The sequence below is a fragment of the Protobothrops mucrosquamatus genome, unplaced genomic scaffold (assembly GCF_001527695.2).
Source record: "Protobothrops mucrosquamatus isolate PMUCROS unplaced genomic scaffold, P.Mucros_1.0 scaffold158, whole genome shotgun sequence".
Taxonomy (NCBI): Eukaryota; Metazoa; Chordata; class Lepidosauria; order Squamata; family Viperidae; genus Protobothrops; species Protobothrops mucrosquamatus.
The window spans coordinates 510,289-526,180 of NW_015386522.1; the positions used below are offsets into that span (position 1 = coordinate 510,289).

The following is a 15,892-nucleotide window of genomic DNA, read 5'->3' on the forward strand; positions in this document are numbered from 1 at the left end:
TCAAGCATGGAACAGAATGCAAGGAGCTCAGTGTTCTAGATCTCTTCAGACTTGAATTTATGGACATCTCTTGTAACAGCCTGAATATGCATTTGTGCTCAAGGAATTTCCTCATAATTTGAGAAACCTCTATCAGCCTCTAATTAATCTTTTTACTAAACTGCAAAGCTTCCAAAAGCTTTTCTGTGGCAAACTTCCCAACATCACCACTACTCCGCATACACGCCAAACAACACACACACATACTCTCACACATTATATTTGGACCCTACGTTAGCTGGTTTGGAATTGTGCTATGGTAGCAGTAATAAGAAGTCCGTTTACAGAAATGATCATCTATAATCGACGTAAGTGTTTAGAAAAAAATACATATGGTGAAATGTTTTGGTTTTGGCAAACCCAAGCACTAAAAAATGCTTTAAGGAAAAGTCAAATTAGATAATTAACTCTTTCCATATGGATGTCTTGGTCTAAGTGCAGCCAAAAAGATTCCTAAATGGGAATGTTTGTAGTGTATGTTGAATTTCTAATAATTCAGAATCCAGTTTTCCATCAGGCCTTAGGGATGGAAATGCTATGAGCTATTCCATCTCTTTCAATTAGTAAACGTACACTCCCTCAGGTCCTGCTTTGCTGCAGGGGGAGGTTCCTGGGAGGGGTGAATGAAGGATGCCATGCTTGTACACCAAGCATAAATTCTCCTAGCAAGGTCATCCTCAGCATGAAGATCATCCCAGCAACCCAACTAAAGCAAACAGGCACCTATATTGGACAGCAGCAATACAGTATAGGAAGATGCCTGAGGTAGATGATCATTTTAGTATCAAGAGCAAAAGCATCAATTCATATTATATTGAGAAAGCAGTAGTAAACTGTTCCTTTTATTTTTCCAAGTAAGTCAGAAGGGTGGACAAGATAAAGTGATTGTTGATTATAGTGCCATAAGATGGGTCTCTCAAGCATGCTACTGAGGAAGAATTGAGAATCTTTCACAGTACTAATGTCTAAAATATGCCAAATTCTTCAGGACATCTAGTTGCTAAGACCCAGTGTGGTGGAGTGGTTAACATGCTGACCTAGAAACCAAGAGATTTTAAGTTCTAGTCCTGCATTAGGCTGGGTGACTTTGGGCCAGTTACACACGCTCAGCCCAACCCACCTTACAGGGTTGTTGTGGTGAAATTAAGAGGAAGAAGGAGCATTATGTATGTTCACTGCTTTGAGTTTCCTATAAAGTAATTCAAAGTTATTTCCAACCTTCATCACAACAAGTATAAACACATGTTCTATTCTCTTCAAGGCAACAGCTAATTATCTCTTCATTCCCATAAACCTTCCTTTATCTGTAGGCAAATCCATAAAACATCTTTTCAGTCCTGGTGTTAGCAGAAATCCACAAATGATTGCCAGAAGTAACAACAGGCCTTTTTAACATTGATAAAATAAACCAACTTAGATTCCTTAATTTTACTAACAGTTTTAATCTTCATTCACATATTGTCATAGGATTTGGTTTCTCTTCCATTTCTTCTTTATCCCATCACACAGAATTCTTCTTTAGCCAATTTTTTTTTCTAAATTCAATCAGCAAAAATACCTAGATGACTTTCCAAAAGATTCTAATAGCTTAAAAATAGTTAATAAGCAATTTCCAAAAGTCACTAGAAAGCAAGAGGCTGAACATGGTTGCAACCAAAATGGCTATTCCTGCCATTTCCAAGACCCACACCTGCAAGAGACCATTGCCCTTTGATCTCCTAGCAAGGAACAGCACATGTGTGCCATCTCCTGTCCTCTCCTTATCTGGAGAGATTCCATGGAACCAGTCTACTTGTTCCTTGTGGTCAGGTCCACTTTTTCAGAGACAACCTCAATCCACCCTGGACACTGAAGTTACTGAGTTTATACAATACAAATGTTGGGTATACTTTATAAATCAATAAAATCCAAGTTTATAAATTAGTTAATTTAAACATTTTAAATTAGTTAATTTAAACATTTGTAGACTTTCTTTACTTTGAAAAATGCTTACAGACTCAATAGTGTAAAATGTGTGCGAGGAATTAATGAACAGTAATGTATATTAATATATTATACATAGTATAGTAATACATTAGCATGTTGTCAGAAGCACATAATTCTGTAATTATTTATTGTCTGCACAGTTTGCAAATTATATGGTTTTTTACAATGTTTTCTTCATGAAAGTATATGAGTTCAGTTGACATGTTAATAACTTCAGATGTGACGTTTACTCTGTTTTGGGTCTAGAATAAAGTCCATATCATATCACATGTATTCTCATGTTGGGTTAATATTCCTATTTATATTGTTATAGAATAGAATATCTGTATTGTCATTGTGTAACTCACAATGAAATTAAGTTATTAAAAATTAAATTATGTGAGGTTTTGTGTGTGTGTGTGTGTGTGTGTGTGTGTGTGTGCATGCGTTAATCTAAATGATAAATAGCAGTTGCAACAGAAATATTTATTAATAAAAGATTTGTTAGTAGAAAGAATACTATTGACCCCAACATATATTTCAAATGCTTCAGGCTAGTTCATCATTCTTGAGGTGGCAATTTATGTTTAGAGCCTCTATTGGCAAAAACCAGAATTAACATTGCAAAATATATCAAAGATGATTATTGCATTCCTGCAAGTTTATGTTGCTATTTTCTCCCAAATGCTTGAAAGGCATTTTAGTATTTGAATATAAAATATTATTTTTAATAGAGATTTGTTTATTAGATTTTTAAACATAAAATAATCTATCAACATATAATTGTCATGGGCTAGCTTTGAAAAAGAATCCATTATACAAATATCAATATTTATGGAAAAAGTACTGAAAAGGTGTACATGGAGATAAAATAGAAACCGTGGATTTTATACTGGCTTTGATTCTCCATTCTTAACCACAACAAGAAAGATTTGCAGAATTTGACGGCAACTTTATGCATTGGTATTGAAGCACAATAAACTAGAATTTGCAGCCCCATTGAGGATTGTAGCTATATTTAATACCTGATATAGCTTCACTTTAGACCAATGTTTTTTCAGACTTTGGCAATTTTTGGATGTGTAGATTTCAACTCCCAGAATACTGGCTGAAGAATTTTGGAAATTGAAGTCCACACATCTTAAAATTACTAAATTTGAAAAACACTGCTGTACATCTTTCTGGTTAACATATAGCAGTTGGAAGGGTCTATGATAAGAATGTGAACATATCCCAATATCCTATTCATATGTTTTCTACAAACTTACAGGGAAAAGCAGTCTGAAAACTTTAACATGAAAAGCAACTTTTGTAGTTTGAAATTGTTTTAACCATGAAAATATTAAATAAGTTTTTCTTAGTAATATTAATGTATTTAATCAAATGAATAGATTGCCTCAACTATGGTTGCAGACTTAGGCCATTATGAAATCAATGAATGAGTTCAGGTAATGTTTTTATTTTATAACTAAAAACATTGCTCACTTTTTAGTAAGAATATCTATTTTCTTCAAAATAAAATTGGTTAAATGCTTTTGTATATAGTACATGTGTAATCTGATTTGTATGTATTTCCTTTGTCTAGGAAAAAGTATTAATGCCATATTTTTGGGTTTTCCTAAGGGGGTGTTACTGTTTTTGTGGCTTTGTACGATTATGAAGCAAGAACTAGAGATGATCTTTCATTCAAGAAAGGGGAACGCTTTCAGATAATCAATAATACGTAAGTATTGAGTCAACTTATGGACTTAATTACACACTGTTAGCCATTCACATTCCTCTACCTATGTTAATAGTATTGCTGATAAGGAAAAGACTTCAGTCATAAGAGAATAAAAGAGTAAGAAAAATGACCCCATGAGGAGGAGGAGGAGAAGGAAGAGATACAGCACAATTGGATTTGCAAGATTCTATTATTATAGTCAATCTCAATAAAATAGTTCTAACCCTTTCAGTGGAGGTTTTTTTTTTTAATCTCATATACCTAGTATGGCTGATATCAATCTTACAAGTCTTATTGTGTTGTATCTGTTCTATCTTCTTATAATTCAGTGAATTAGAGAAGTGTCTATATGAGCTACTGTCTCAACAGTCTGGTCTTTAAAAATGTTTTATTCTTGTTGCTTTAGCAAAAGGGTTTGCATACCTCTATCAAAGTCATCTTCTTTATTTTCTACAGAACAGATCAGTCTAGAAGCTATAATGGTAAATTGGATTATACCATATGCTTTTAATATAATGTTTTTATCTTTATTTCTAAGACAAGTATATACAGGTTGATCTGGACTTATGATCACAATTGACCCCAAAATTGACAGCTGTTAAGTGAATTTTGCCCCATTTTATAACCTTTCTTGTCACAATTGTTAAGTGAATTGCTGCAGTTGTTAAGTTAATAACAGAGCTGTTAAGTGAATCTGGCTGTCTCATTGACTTTGCTTGCCAGAAGATTGCAAAAAGGTGATCACATGATCCCGGGATGCCATCATAAATATGTGGCAGTTGTCAACTGTCCAAATTTTGATCACATGATCATGGGGATGTTGCAATGATCATAAGTGTGAAAAACTGTTATAAGTCCCTTTTTTCAGTGCTGTTGTAACTTCAAACTAAACAAATGACATGCAACCAAATACATGCAATCATAAATGTAGTTTTTATATGGCAATTTGCAATAAGGCACTTTCAGAAGTAGATTTAATTAATACCAATTAATTCTAATTTTAGTAGAGATTCCAGTATATTAAAGATGGAACTGCATTCTCTGAATATGATCATTTTTCATCTCCTCATTAAGAGAATGTTATTTTTTCAGTTATTCGTCTGTAAAATGTGCATTTTTATTGACAATAGTAAGATTTGAAGAACATTAGAAGTTTTGAGATTTTTTTTTAAATCCCTGTTTATTTTGGTCACCATGGTATAAAAAACATGTCGAAACTCTAGAAAGAGTGCAAAGAAGAGCAACAAAAATGATTAGGGTACTGGAGGCTAAAACAAATGAAGAACAGTTGCAGGAACTGGACATGTCTAGTCTAGTGAAAAGAAGGACTAGAAGTGACATAATAGCAGTGTTCTAATATTTGAGGGGCTGCCACAAAGAAGAGGGGGTAAATTATTCTCTAAAGCACTTTGAGGCAGAACTAGAAGCAACAGATGGAAACTAATCGAGGAGAGAACCAACCTAGAACTAAGGAGAAATCTCCTGACAGTTAGAACAATTAATCATTGGAACGACTTGCCTCCAGAAGTTGTAGGATCTGTTTTTTATTTATCACATATTTATTAGAGGAAAAAACAAATGTTTCTTCCTACTGCATAGTATTTCCCTATATAGGAAAAAACATCATTTATAGTAAGGTCTAGCTGGTGTGCTATTTCATAGATGTAAATAGACATCTCAGCTAAGATGATGATGTATCAGTTCACAGTATTTCATAATTGAAAATGATTTTATTATTGTTGTTCATATATATTCACTTTAATTACATTTTTCCCTGTCCTCCCTTCCCCCTAGGGAAGGAGATTGGTGGGAAGCAAGATCTATTGCAACAGGAAAGAGTGGCTACATTCCTAGCAATTATGTGGCTCCTGCAGATTCCATACAAGCAGAAGAGTAAGACTTTATAATGTCCTTAATCATTTTTATCTGTAATAATTCAGTGGCGTTCAGTAGAATTTAATCACTCAGAAGACTTATTAGATACAAGAGGTCTTCGATTACAGCATTTGCATGAATTAAAATTAATCTCTTAAAATATGTTTGATATAGAGGAGACTGACTTTCTTAAAAAGTATTTTTAGGTTATTTTTAGAATAAATGGTTCAATTTCACATGTGTTAATATGAGTTGATGCAGGTACAATTATTGACACTTCACAATCTTTTCTTTTTTTAAAAAAAATATGTTACGTTTTATCAATGGGAATAAAATACAAAACAGGAAAAAAATAGGAAAAAAACATACATCCAACAGTGACAATAACAAAAAAAAGTGTGTACAAAAAAGAAAAAAAACCCAACATCCAACATTAAACATAAAAAAATCCACCCTAGCTGAATGCTGAAAAAAAAATAAACCTGATAAATTCTCCTCCCCTTATATAATAAGTCTGCAAATAGTTATAAACTTTCTCATTCTTATTTAACAAGAAAAAGATATAGATCCATATTTCAGATGATGAGGTCTCACCTCCTCATCATAGAGACTTCACAGTCTATTCTCATGGAACCGATTTCTGTTGAAGACATTCCAAATCTGTATTGTGTGTGTGTGGTGTGTGTAAGATGGACAATCTCTAAACCTTGGTATACTTTTTGCAAAGATGTAAGTATAATCTATGAACATCAGCATACTGGCTAGTTGGTCCTTACGTTGAAACAAGCTCATCTGCTTCTTTAAATCTTCTGGCTAGTTTCTGAGCTTAGAAATACATGGAATTTCTAAGCATATTGTTAAAGTTCCCTTGACCCAGAATTGCTGATAAACTTTGCAAGTTTCTTTCTCCCTTGTCCCTGGCATGCAGGAAAACCTAAAGTGGGAGTATTGTCCTCATGGGAATAATGGTTATAGTTATTTTTGGAATCCAGATGTCATCCACATAGGATCCCTCAGAGCTTCAGCTCCAATGCATTATTAGCCAATACAATAGGAAACAAAAGAAAGTGGGGGAGGGACACACTTCTATTTTTTTCTCTGCAGAGGAAGAAAAAGAATCACTTAACACCTGCCTGTTTTAAATTTGTTTATAGTTCCATATAACAACAACAGAGAGAGAGAGGAGGAGAGAGCAGAGAGAAGAGAGTCACTTTGGTCTAGTGCAGAGGTCCCCAACCTTTTGGGCACCAGGAACCGGTTCCCTGGAGAAAGTTTTTTCTGCGGACCGGAGAGTGCATGGTTTCGTGTGCTGCCTGCATTCCCTGGATAGGGCTTTGCTTGTTTGTGCGGACCAGTTGCTGGCATGCCGCAGCCCGATACCTATCCACGGACCAGGGATTGGGGACCCCTGGTCTAGTGGTTAAGGTACCAATCTAGAAGGCAGGAGACCATGAGTTCAAATCCTTCCTTAGCCACGAAAGCTAGCTCGGCAACCTTGGGATAATCACTCTTTCTCAGCTCAACCCACATCACAGGGTTGTTGTTGTGGGGAAAATAGGAGGAGGAAGGTATGTTGGGTATATTTGCTGCCTTGAATTATTTGTAAAAATAATAAAGGCAGGAAATAGATAGACAGACAGATAAACCTCCTTTGTAACTCAGCAGGTTCGGCTGTGCAGCTTTCTTTTATTGCTTGCTTATATGGCATTATTGTCAATGAAAAGTGATTTAGTACCTCCCTCTGAAACAATGCTTAACATGTTTGGTAATTTAAAAAAATTAACAAAACCACATTTAAAGCAGAAAGCATACAGGAACAACAAAGTGACAAACAATATTTTCTGGTTTCACCTGTACTGGTAATTGCTTTAGTCCATCTGACTTGTCTTGTTTTTCTTCAAAAGTTTAAACTAGTATTCTGGAATATTTGCTTTTGAAACTCTCCATGTATTTAAAATTAGTTTGTTACTGAATATTGAATGGAAGGGCTGAAACATGGTTTTGTTTGTTTTTTGGATAAAAGTTCTAGATCTTATCTTGGCTTATGTATTTGTGATCATATCACATTTAGAAACAACTTTGATTTCTAATCTATTTTAAAAGTACAGAGATGAAATTATATGGAAAGCCCCTGTTATAATGAATATTCTGCAGTCTCATCTTTGTAATGTAATATTGTTCCATTGCTATGTTAATCCAATATCACAACTAAATCTTTTCTTGAACATATTTCTCTTTGAACTTTTTAGATGGTATTTTGGTAAAATGGGCAGGAAAGATGCAGAAAGATTACTTTTAAATCCTGGGAATCAGCGTGGTATCTTTTTAGTCAGAGAGAGTGAAACTACAAAAGGTATCTGTCTTTAACTTTATAACTGAATAAAATTAAATTATAATGAATTTGTAATTGTTTATAAGTGTGTTTACAGAAGCAAATATTAAATTGTTTTTTTCTAGGTGCTTATTCCCTTTCTATACGTGACTGGGATGAGATTAGAGGTGATAATGTGAAACACTATAAAATTAGAAAACTTGACAATGGTGGATATTATATAACAACAAGAGCACAATTTGAATCTTTACAAAAGCTGGTCAAACACTATACAGGTAGGTTCTAAATGCTACAGCTGATTCTAGAAGTAAATCATAGCCTTATCAATATATTTCTGAAATGCATGACTGCATACATGACTGCATAAGAAATATTTCTCTGATTGCTAGATCATGCTGATGGCCTGTGTCATAAATTAACAACTGTGTGTCCAACTGTGAAACCTCAGACACAGGGTTTAGCAAAGGACGCCTGGGAAATCCCTAGAGAATCCTTGCGGCTAGAAGTTAAGTTGGGCCAAGGATGCTTTGGTGAAGTTTGGATGGGTAAGTGTTACATGAGGAGAACCATAACTCTTATCATTAAATCTAAGGCTTATGTGCATAATAGGTTAGTTCCAGATCTTATTATCTCCAAATTTTAAAAAAGGATCTTAGATTGCTGAAATGGAAAACATCTTTATAATACTTAGAGAATCACTTTAAATCATTATAGACAATACTGGACTTTTCAGACTTATTTCATAGACTAAAAGCACTGGAAAATTGTTTTTAACTTCTGTTCAACATTTTTAAAAATTGGTTATTTTACACATACCTGACCCCGCTGCAATATTTATATTATACTGAAAATCTTTGTATTGTAACTGATAGCATAATGCATTTATTACGTAGGTACATGGAACGGAACAACAAAAGTTGCAATCAAAACTCTAAAACCTGGTACAATGATGCCAGAAGCTTTCTTACAAGAAGCTCAGATCATGAAGAAATTAAGGCATGATAAACTTGTTCCACTTTATGCTGTAGTGTCTGAGGAGCCTATCTACATTGTCACTGAATTCATGGCAAAAGGTACATTTTACCTCTATATTGAAATCAAATAGGAAAGCAAGAGTATTGTATGAATTTACTATGGAATTATTAGGGCAGAATAGACAGAAAAGTATTTTATCATGATAGATTCCTAGAAGTGTCTGCCAGGACTTTCATTGCAGATTTTGGTTCTTCCCCAATGAAACAGGTAAGTTAGAGTTAGAAAACAGTGTGTGGGCTGCATCAAGGAAGTTTAGTTATGGGACCAGGTTTCTTTCTTACTGTTTTTATTGGGTTTTTTGTTTCATTTTTGTATAATATCAGTTTTATATAATTGTTGTGAGACACCCAGAATTATGGTTCTAAGATGGGTGGCAATCAGGTTTTTTAATTAAATAAGTAAATAAATAAATTTGCCCCCTTAAAAAAAAAGACAAAACTATCATTTCATATTATTCTTAATAACGTTGCTGGCAGTCAGCAGGAAACATATTCAGGAAGCACTTGCTAGGTGTATATAAAAGGCATTAATATTTGCAAGAATCAGATAGTTACATGAATTAATTATTAAATTAAAATTATGTGAAATAAAAATATTTGCTTATTTTTATTTTTTCTTAGTATTATTCTCATATTAAGAGTAATATAAGAATATTATTTCTCAGTATTTCTTATGAAGATCACAATGTTTTGTGTGGGATTGTAGGATTTCTTATATGAATAAAAGGATATAGCTCTGCGAACAAGGATTATTTAAGCAATTGCTGCATTATAACCTGTTTGAACAAAGTTCAATATAGTTAATATTACTTATAGTTCTCAGTTGTATATTAAACCACAATTTCATTACGTGAAAATGAAAGCAAATGCTTTTAGTCATCTTTTGTGGTAAACAAAAGAGAAGAGGAAAGAAACCACAAAAGCTCAATGTTTCTGTGAGTCATTGGTTCTCAACCAGTGATACACATAGCACAGATATAACTCAGAAGTTGCCTAGATGGCACCCAGAGGAAGTCATTGGAATTTTATTTATCACATCTTCAAAATTTATCCTAAACAAGAGCTGTAAGAAACGAATGTCTGTTGATATATAAATGAAAAAGAGGGTTTTTTTGCTACGATAAGATCTAGGATCTTTGACAGATTAATTAATGGGACTTAAGGTATGAAAGACTAAAAACACAGGTAATCCTCGATTTACAACAGTTTGTTTAGTGACTGTTCAAATCTATAATGGCACTGAAAAAAGTGACATTACCATTTTTCACACTTAATGATGGTTACAGCATCCTCTCGGCCACGTTATCAACGTTATCAAAATCCAGACACTTGGCAACTGATCGTGTTTATGACCGCTGCAGTGTCCCAGAGTCATATGATACCCTTTTGTGACCTTCTAAGAAGCAAACTCAGTGGGGAAGCCAAGATTCACTTAACAACCGTGACACTAATTTAACCACTATAGTTATTCACTTAACACCTGTGGCAAGAAAGATTGTAAAATGGAGCAAAACTCAGTTAATATCCAATATTATTTAACTTTATGGAGCTTTTTATATTTGAATTATAAAAAAGTCAGTTTTATTGTATTTGAGAGAATGAAATTCCGGCTAGGAATATACATCATACCAAGTCATTTTGATTTAAGTTCACAATCATTGTGGTTTGCAAACTATGGTTTATAATTTGGTATATATGGTTGCAGAGCCCTTTTATATAATTCCTAGACCCATTCAGTTAACAAATTAGAAGCACAATTGTAGTGTAACCTCCAAAATAATTCCATAATATTTGTTCTTCTCCAAATCCAGGAAAATAAATAGTTGACATGACATTATCTAGTTCTTCATCATTCTAACTTTTCGAATCCTAGACTGGTTAGAGAGGGCACTGTGAAGTGGTATATAAGTCTAAGTGCTATTGCTATTGCTGTCTTTTAAAAAATGTTAAGTGAAGCTTCTGGACACCAAAAGCTTGCCTATAATGCAATACTGCATCCAGTTTTGGTCACCGCGATGTAAAAAAGATGTTGAGACTTTAGAAAGAGTACAGAGAAGAGCAACAAAGATGATTAGGAGACTGGAGGCTAAAGCATATAAGGAACGGCTGCTGGAATTGGGTATGTCTAGTTTAATGAAGAGAAGGATGAGGGGGTACATGATAGCAGTGTTCCAATATCTCAGGGGCTGCCATAAAGAAGAGGGAGTCAAGCTATTTTCCAAAGCGCCTGGAGAGGCAGGACAAGAAGCAACGGGTGGAAACTAATCAAGGAAAGAAGCAATCTAGAACTAAGGAGAAACTTCCTGACAGTGAGAACAATTAACCAGTGGAACAACCTGCCTCCAGAAGCGGTGAATGCTCCAACACTGGAAGTTTTTAAGAAGAGACTGGACAGCCATTTGTCCGAAATGGTATAGGGTTTCCTGCCTGAGCAGGGGGTTGGACTAGATGACCTTCAACTTTACTACTACTACTACTACTACTACTACTACTACTACTACTACTACTACTACTATTATTATTATTATTATTATTATTATTATTATTATTATTATTATTATTATTATTTTGATATTAACTGTGATAAAAATGCCATTGGTCTGTCTTTGCTCCAGTTCTTGCTGCATTAACTGCTCTTACATATACGACAGATAACAAAGAATTATTGCCATTTTTTGCAGTTTCAGGAAGTTGGTAGACATATATTTTAGTAAATGCAGACATCTTTTGCATTTGCTTGTCCTTTCAAAGTTCTGACCCATTATAATGTTTCATGACTGGGCGGAAAAAACTCAGAGGTAAAGCAGCAACACCTTCTAACTGGATGAGACAGGTTTCTTGAAGGATCATTTAATTGAAATAATTATGCGAGAAGCTAGAATACAGCAAAGTCGGTCTCTAATGTTATCTTCATTTACAAGGATGCTTCTGAGCTTTACATAGGCCCCAAAGTATTCTTAATGAAATAAAACAATGGGTATCTGCTGCCAGAAATAAAAAGAAAACGGGCTGAAAACAGTATCCTGGCAGTGAGAAAGTGAAACAGAGACTATTCTCATCAGTTTTTTGTCACTGGCTAATTCCTTCCACTGCAGACTTATTGTGAATAGGCGATACTCCTATGGCAGCCATGTTGTGAAGACTGCTTACACATTCAGAGAAATCTTAATATCCCCCCAAGCCCTGAATAGATACTTATCTCTAATCCAGGTACTATTTTATATGTCTTGAAGCAACATTACTTGACTTCTGCCCATGACATAGAAAATAAATCCAATATTGAATTCATATTTATTTGCATACGTCACTTCTGAATAAATAAATGCAGGGTATAAATCAATAAATAAAAACAAATAAACCATACAAATTATAATAAATTCCTGGCTCACGAAACTGCATATCTGCTTTTGGGGGATGGGGGGGGGGACTCACGTATACAGCCATTAATATTTAAATTGTTGCAAATGTCTGTTAAAACTATGATATATCCAAAGGATTTGGTTAAATATGTTTTATTTTATACATGCCCAAAATTACTATTCATTCCAAAATACTACATAGTAACATATAAGTATTGCTTTATCTGTTAGCTTTATATTGATATTAATAGAATTTTATTTTTAACTATGCCTGAAGTATATATAGAGTTTGAAACTGAAATGTAAATAAAGTATTGTGATACCATTACTATAATTATATTAAACGGAAGCTGTTGTTTTTTGTATCTTTCTGTAGGAAGCTTACTAGATTTTCTCAAGGAAGGAGACGGGAAATATTTAAAGCTTCCCCAACTGGTGGATATGGCTGCCCAGGTACTTATTAAAATATATTGTTTGATTATTAAAACATTCCAATATTACAGCCATTGAATAATATAGAAAGGGTAAAAGTAGTTGCTGATTCTGTCAACAGTCTGATAATAATTATAGATCTTCAGGCGGTCATCTGCATAGGTTTGTCCCTACATAGTAAGGCATTCTGGAACATTCTCTAGTTCAGTTTTTTTGGTGAGAAGATTCTCTAAAGCAGGAATTTCTAATCTTTTTGCCATTACACCTCCCCTTTAACATAAGTTTAACGTACACAACTTCCCTAAAAATCCAAACACCAACATGAATACAAATGAAAAAATACAATGAAACTTTAAGAAAGGATAATTTATTCTAACAACATAACTAGAAAGTTCTTCACACCTCCCCTGGACTTTGTCTGCACCTCCCCAAGGGAGCTACATCTTGGAAAAGGCTTTTCTAAAGTATCTGCCCACTGAACCTCTCAGACTGCTAGTATACTCAAAGAAAGAAAGTATCCTGCAGAGGGTAACATGGTGAATCAACATGACAGGTGACATGTAAGCAATCTTTTGTTATCATTTGTGGGTTTTTATGGATTATATCTGTTGGGCCTTTTTTAGAAACACTTATAAGTAGTGGCATAAGCAGAAAGCATTCAAGAATGTAGGTTTCCAATGAGTGTCTCTACTGCAAACCTAAGAACGCCAATATGAAAGAATTCCAGTGTCTACTATGTGTCAAATGCAAACCCTATTTATAGTGAAATCAACATTCAAAGTTTTGTGTCTTGTGTCCACATGTGCACAGTGCAATGGCCCTAAAATTCTCTCTTTTGGGCAAATAACATAGTTTCTAATTATTCCTTATTGTGATAATATAATAATCTCATTCATTTCATGCTATTTACTTCTAAACCTGTCAAAACCTACTATGAACACAATATATAGGAGAAAAGCTATCTTCTCAGTGATCACATCAAAATGAGGGAAATAATAGCAGGTTCAAAACTGATATCTACTATAATCTAGGCTTCGCAAATGTGGATGGTATAGACATAATTGAGGTCCTAAATATGTGATTCAGACATGGCAGTAACTGCCCTGGGGAAATTGCCCACAAACAACAGATGGCACAGGCAGATGTTGTAGTTTGTCAAACAAAATCATTTCAATAGTGGGAAAACTTTTGCTAGGCAGCAAATGAAGGAAGTTTGAATCAAATAAAACGATTTCATGCTGTCAAGGTAAAAGACAAAACTCCTTTTCATATCGAAATGGTTATTTCAATGTGGTTGGTAGGATAAGGGAAGAAAGCTGAAAAAAAAACAATGTTCTCACAAAGACTTTAGAAAATATTTTCAGAATGAAGGTAGAATTAGGGCACAAAGTAACTTTGTTCTTAGCTACACAATGTACAATGAGGCAATTCTTTAGAAGCAAATAGTTTGCTTCTTCAGAATATTGGCATATTTTGCAAATGTAACAACTGTTCAAAATGTTACTTTAAAGGGTAACCTATGGAATGAAGTGATAGTTAAAGAGTTGAACAGTGGAGACAAGTTGAGACAGCAGCAAATAGTCTCTCCATTGTGGGTGAACTTTGATACCAGAAGATAATAAGATGACAACCTGACCTATAATTTGAGGATCAAAAAAGTATAGAATGCGAAAAATCCACCATCATGTCTATGAAAGACTGATAACAACCAAATAATTTTTAGTGAATATACAAGTTTTTCTTTTTTAAGAACAAAGAAATTGTGAAATTAATTCCACAGAGCAAAACACAGGGACTGACACTATTCAGCTTTTAGGTAAGTCAGACAGCCCACTCTGCCCTGTAAAAAGGTATAGCGGATTGTTTCCAAAGAAAGGTATCATTTGTGCAGAGGTAATCATCTGTAACTGGCTGATTTTCCAAGTCAACAGTCATAGCATTTGGAATCTTGGATGGTGCATCTGGCCTCCACATGAGAACACTGTAGGAGATTCTTGATAAGGAGATTGTGTTGAAACTTGCTCTTGGCTAAATGCAATAGGTCTGTGCAGACGATCCTGTCCCAACAAAGCTTCATGACTGCCCTTGTGAGCAGAGGTATCACAGGATACACTTACAATAGGATGCCTGTCCAGTTTGGAAAAAGAATGCATCTGAGAGAGAAACAGGATGCTTTTGAAAATTACTGCAACATAGTATACTGTACTGTATATCGGCGGTTTTGAATATTCATAAAATGATCATTCCTAACCATGAAAAATTCTGTCAAAGAAACAGGATCACAATTTGAAGTCCTATGCCACAGTCCAAATATAGCTGAGAATATCTGCTACAATAATTCATTTTTAGGGGGATGAATTATTAAAAATGTGATTTGAAATATACCAGTGCTAGGGTAGGATGCACTCATGGAGTTTCTCTGGGCTAGGCTGGAATGCAACAGTAGATCCTTTGTGTTTATAGACCTGTGAAGGTTATAAATGTGAAGAATGATCATAAAGTTGCTTTTATCATCACTTTCATAACTGCAAAAGTCTCCAAATGAGGCAGTTCTTAAACAAAGACTACCTATATATTTCTTATTCTAGTCCTTTTAATTACAAACTGCCCAGAGTTGCTCAGGAATTTAGCTATTTCAAAATCAAATAAATGAAATACAATATTCAAGTTTGACTAGTCAATAATAGGAAAGAAACCTGGCAAGATCCATGAATTAATGCACTTGATTGAATGTAAATAACCTCCAACTTGATTGAACCCAGGCTCACCCATATATACCACACTATTTGCATCAGACAAAGGCAAGATTTTCCCTCAGAGACAAAAAGATTTAGATTAGGTTGAAGTGGTATGTGAGGTCACTTTAAAAAGAATTGGCCAAGTAGAATTGAGCTCTATGTGAGATTCAGGCAGAAGGCTCAACATCTCTCTAAATAATTACTACAGGTAGTCCTCATTCAATGAGTTTTCATTTCAGATTGAAGTAGCATCTGGAAGAATATGTTGCAATCCCCCAATCTCTAAAGAAGAAATGCAGATAAATAAGTTTCATATTCTGAGATGGAAGCCAGTGATGCAACATACAAATACTTTTAAAAAGAGAATGAAGCTGAAGCATATGGATAACATCTAC

At 34.3% G+C, this 15,892-nt stretch overlaps 1 protein-coding gene across 1 annotated transcript in view; it reads left to right on the forward strand.

Annotated features, from left to right (window-relative positions):
• YES1 (YES proto-oncogene 1, Src family tyrosine kinase) overlaps nucleotides 1-15,892 on the forward strand; it is a 39,201-nt gene that overhangs the window by 17,896 nt on the left and 5,413 nt on the right. The window contains exons 3-9 of the mRNA XM_015813468.1: nucleotides 3,628-3,727; nucleotides 5,522-5,620; nucleotides 7,852-7,955; nucleotides 8,060-8,209; nucleotides 8,324-8,479; nucleotides 8,828-9,007; nucleotides 12,704-12,780. Coding sequence (XP_015668954.1) covers nucleotides 3,628-3,727; nucleotides 5,522-5,620; nucleotides 7,852-7,955; nucleotides 8,060-8,209; nucleotides 8,324-8,479; nucleotides 8,828-9,007; nucleotides 12,704-12,780 — 866 coding nt within the window. The remainder of the gene's footprint in view (nucleotides 1-3,627; nucleotides 3,728-5,521; nucleotides 5,621-7,851; nucleotides 7,956-8,059; nucleotides 8,210-8,323; nucleotides 8,480-8,827; nucleotides 9,008-12,703; nucleotides 12,781-15,892) is intronic.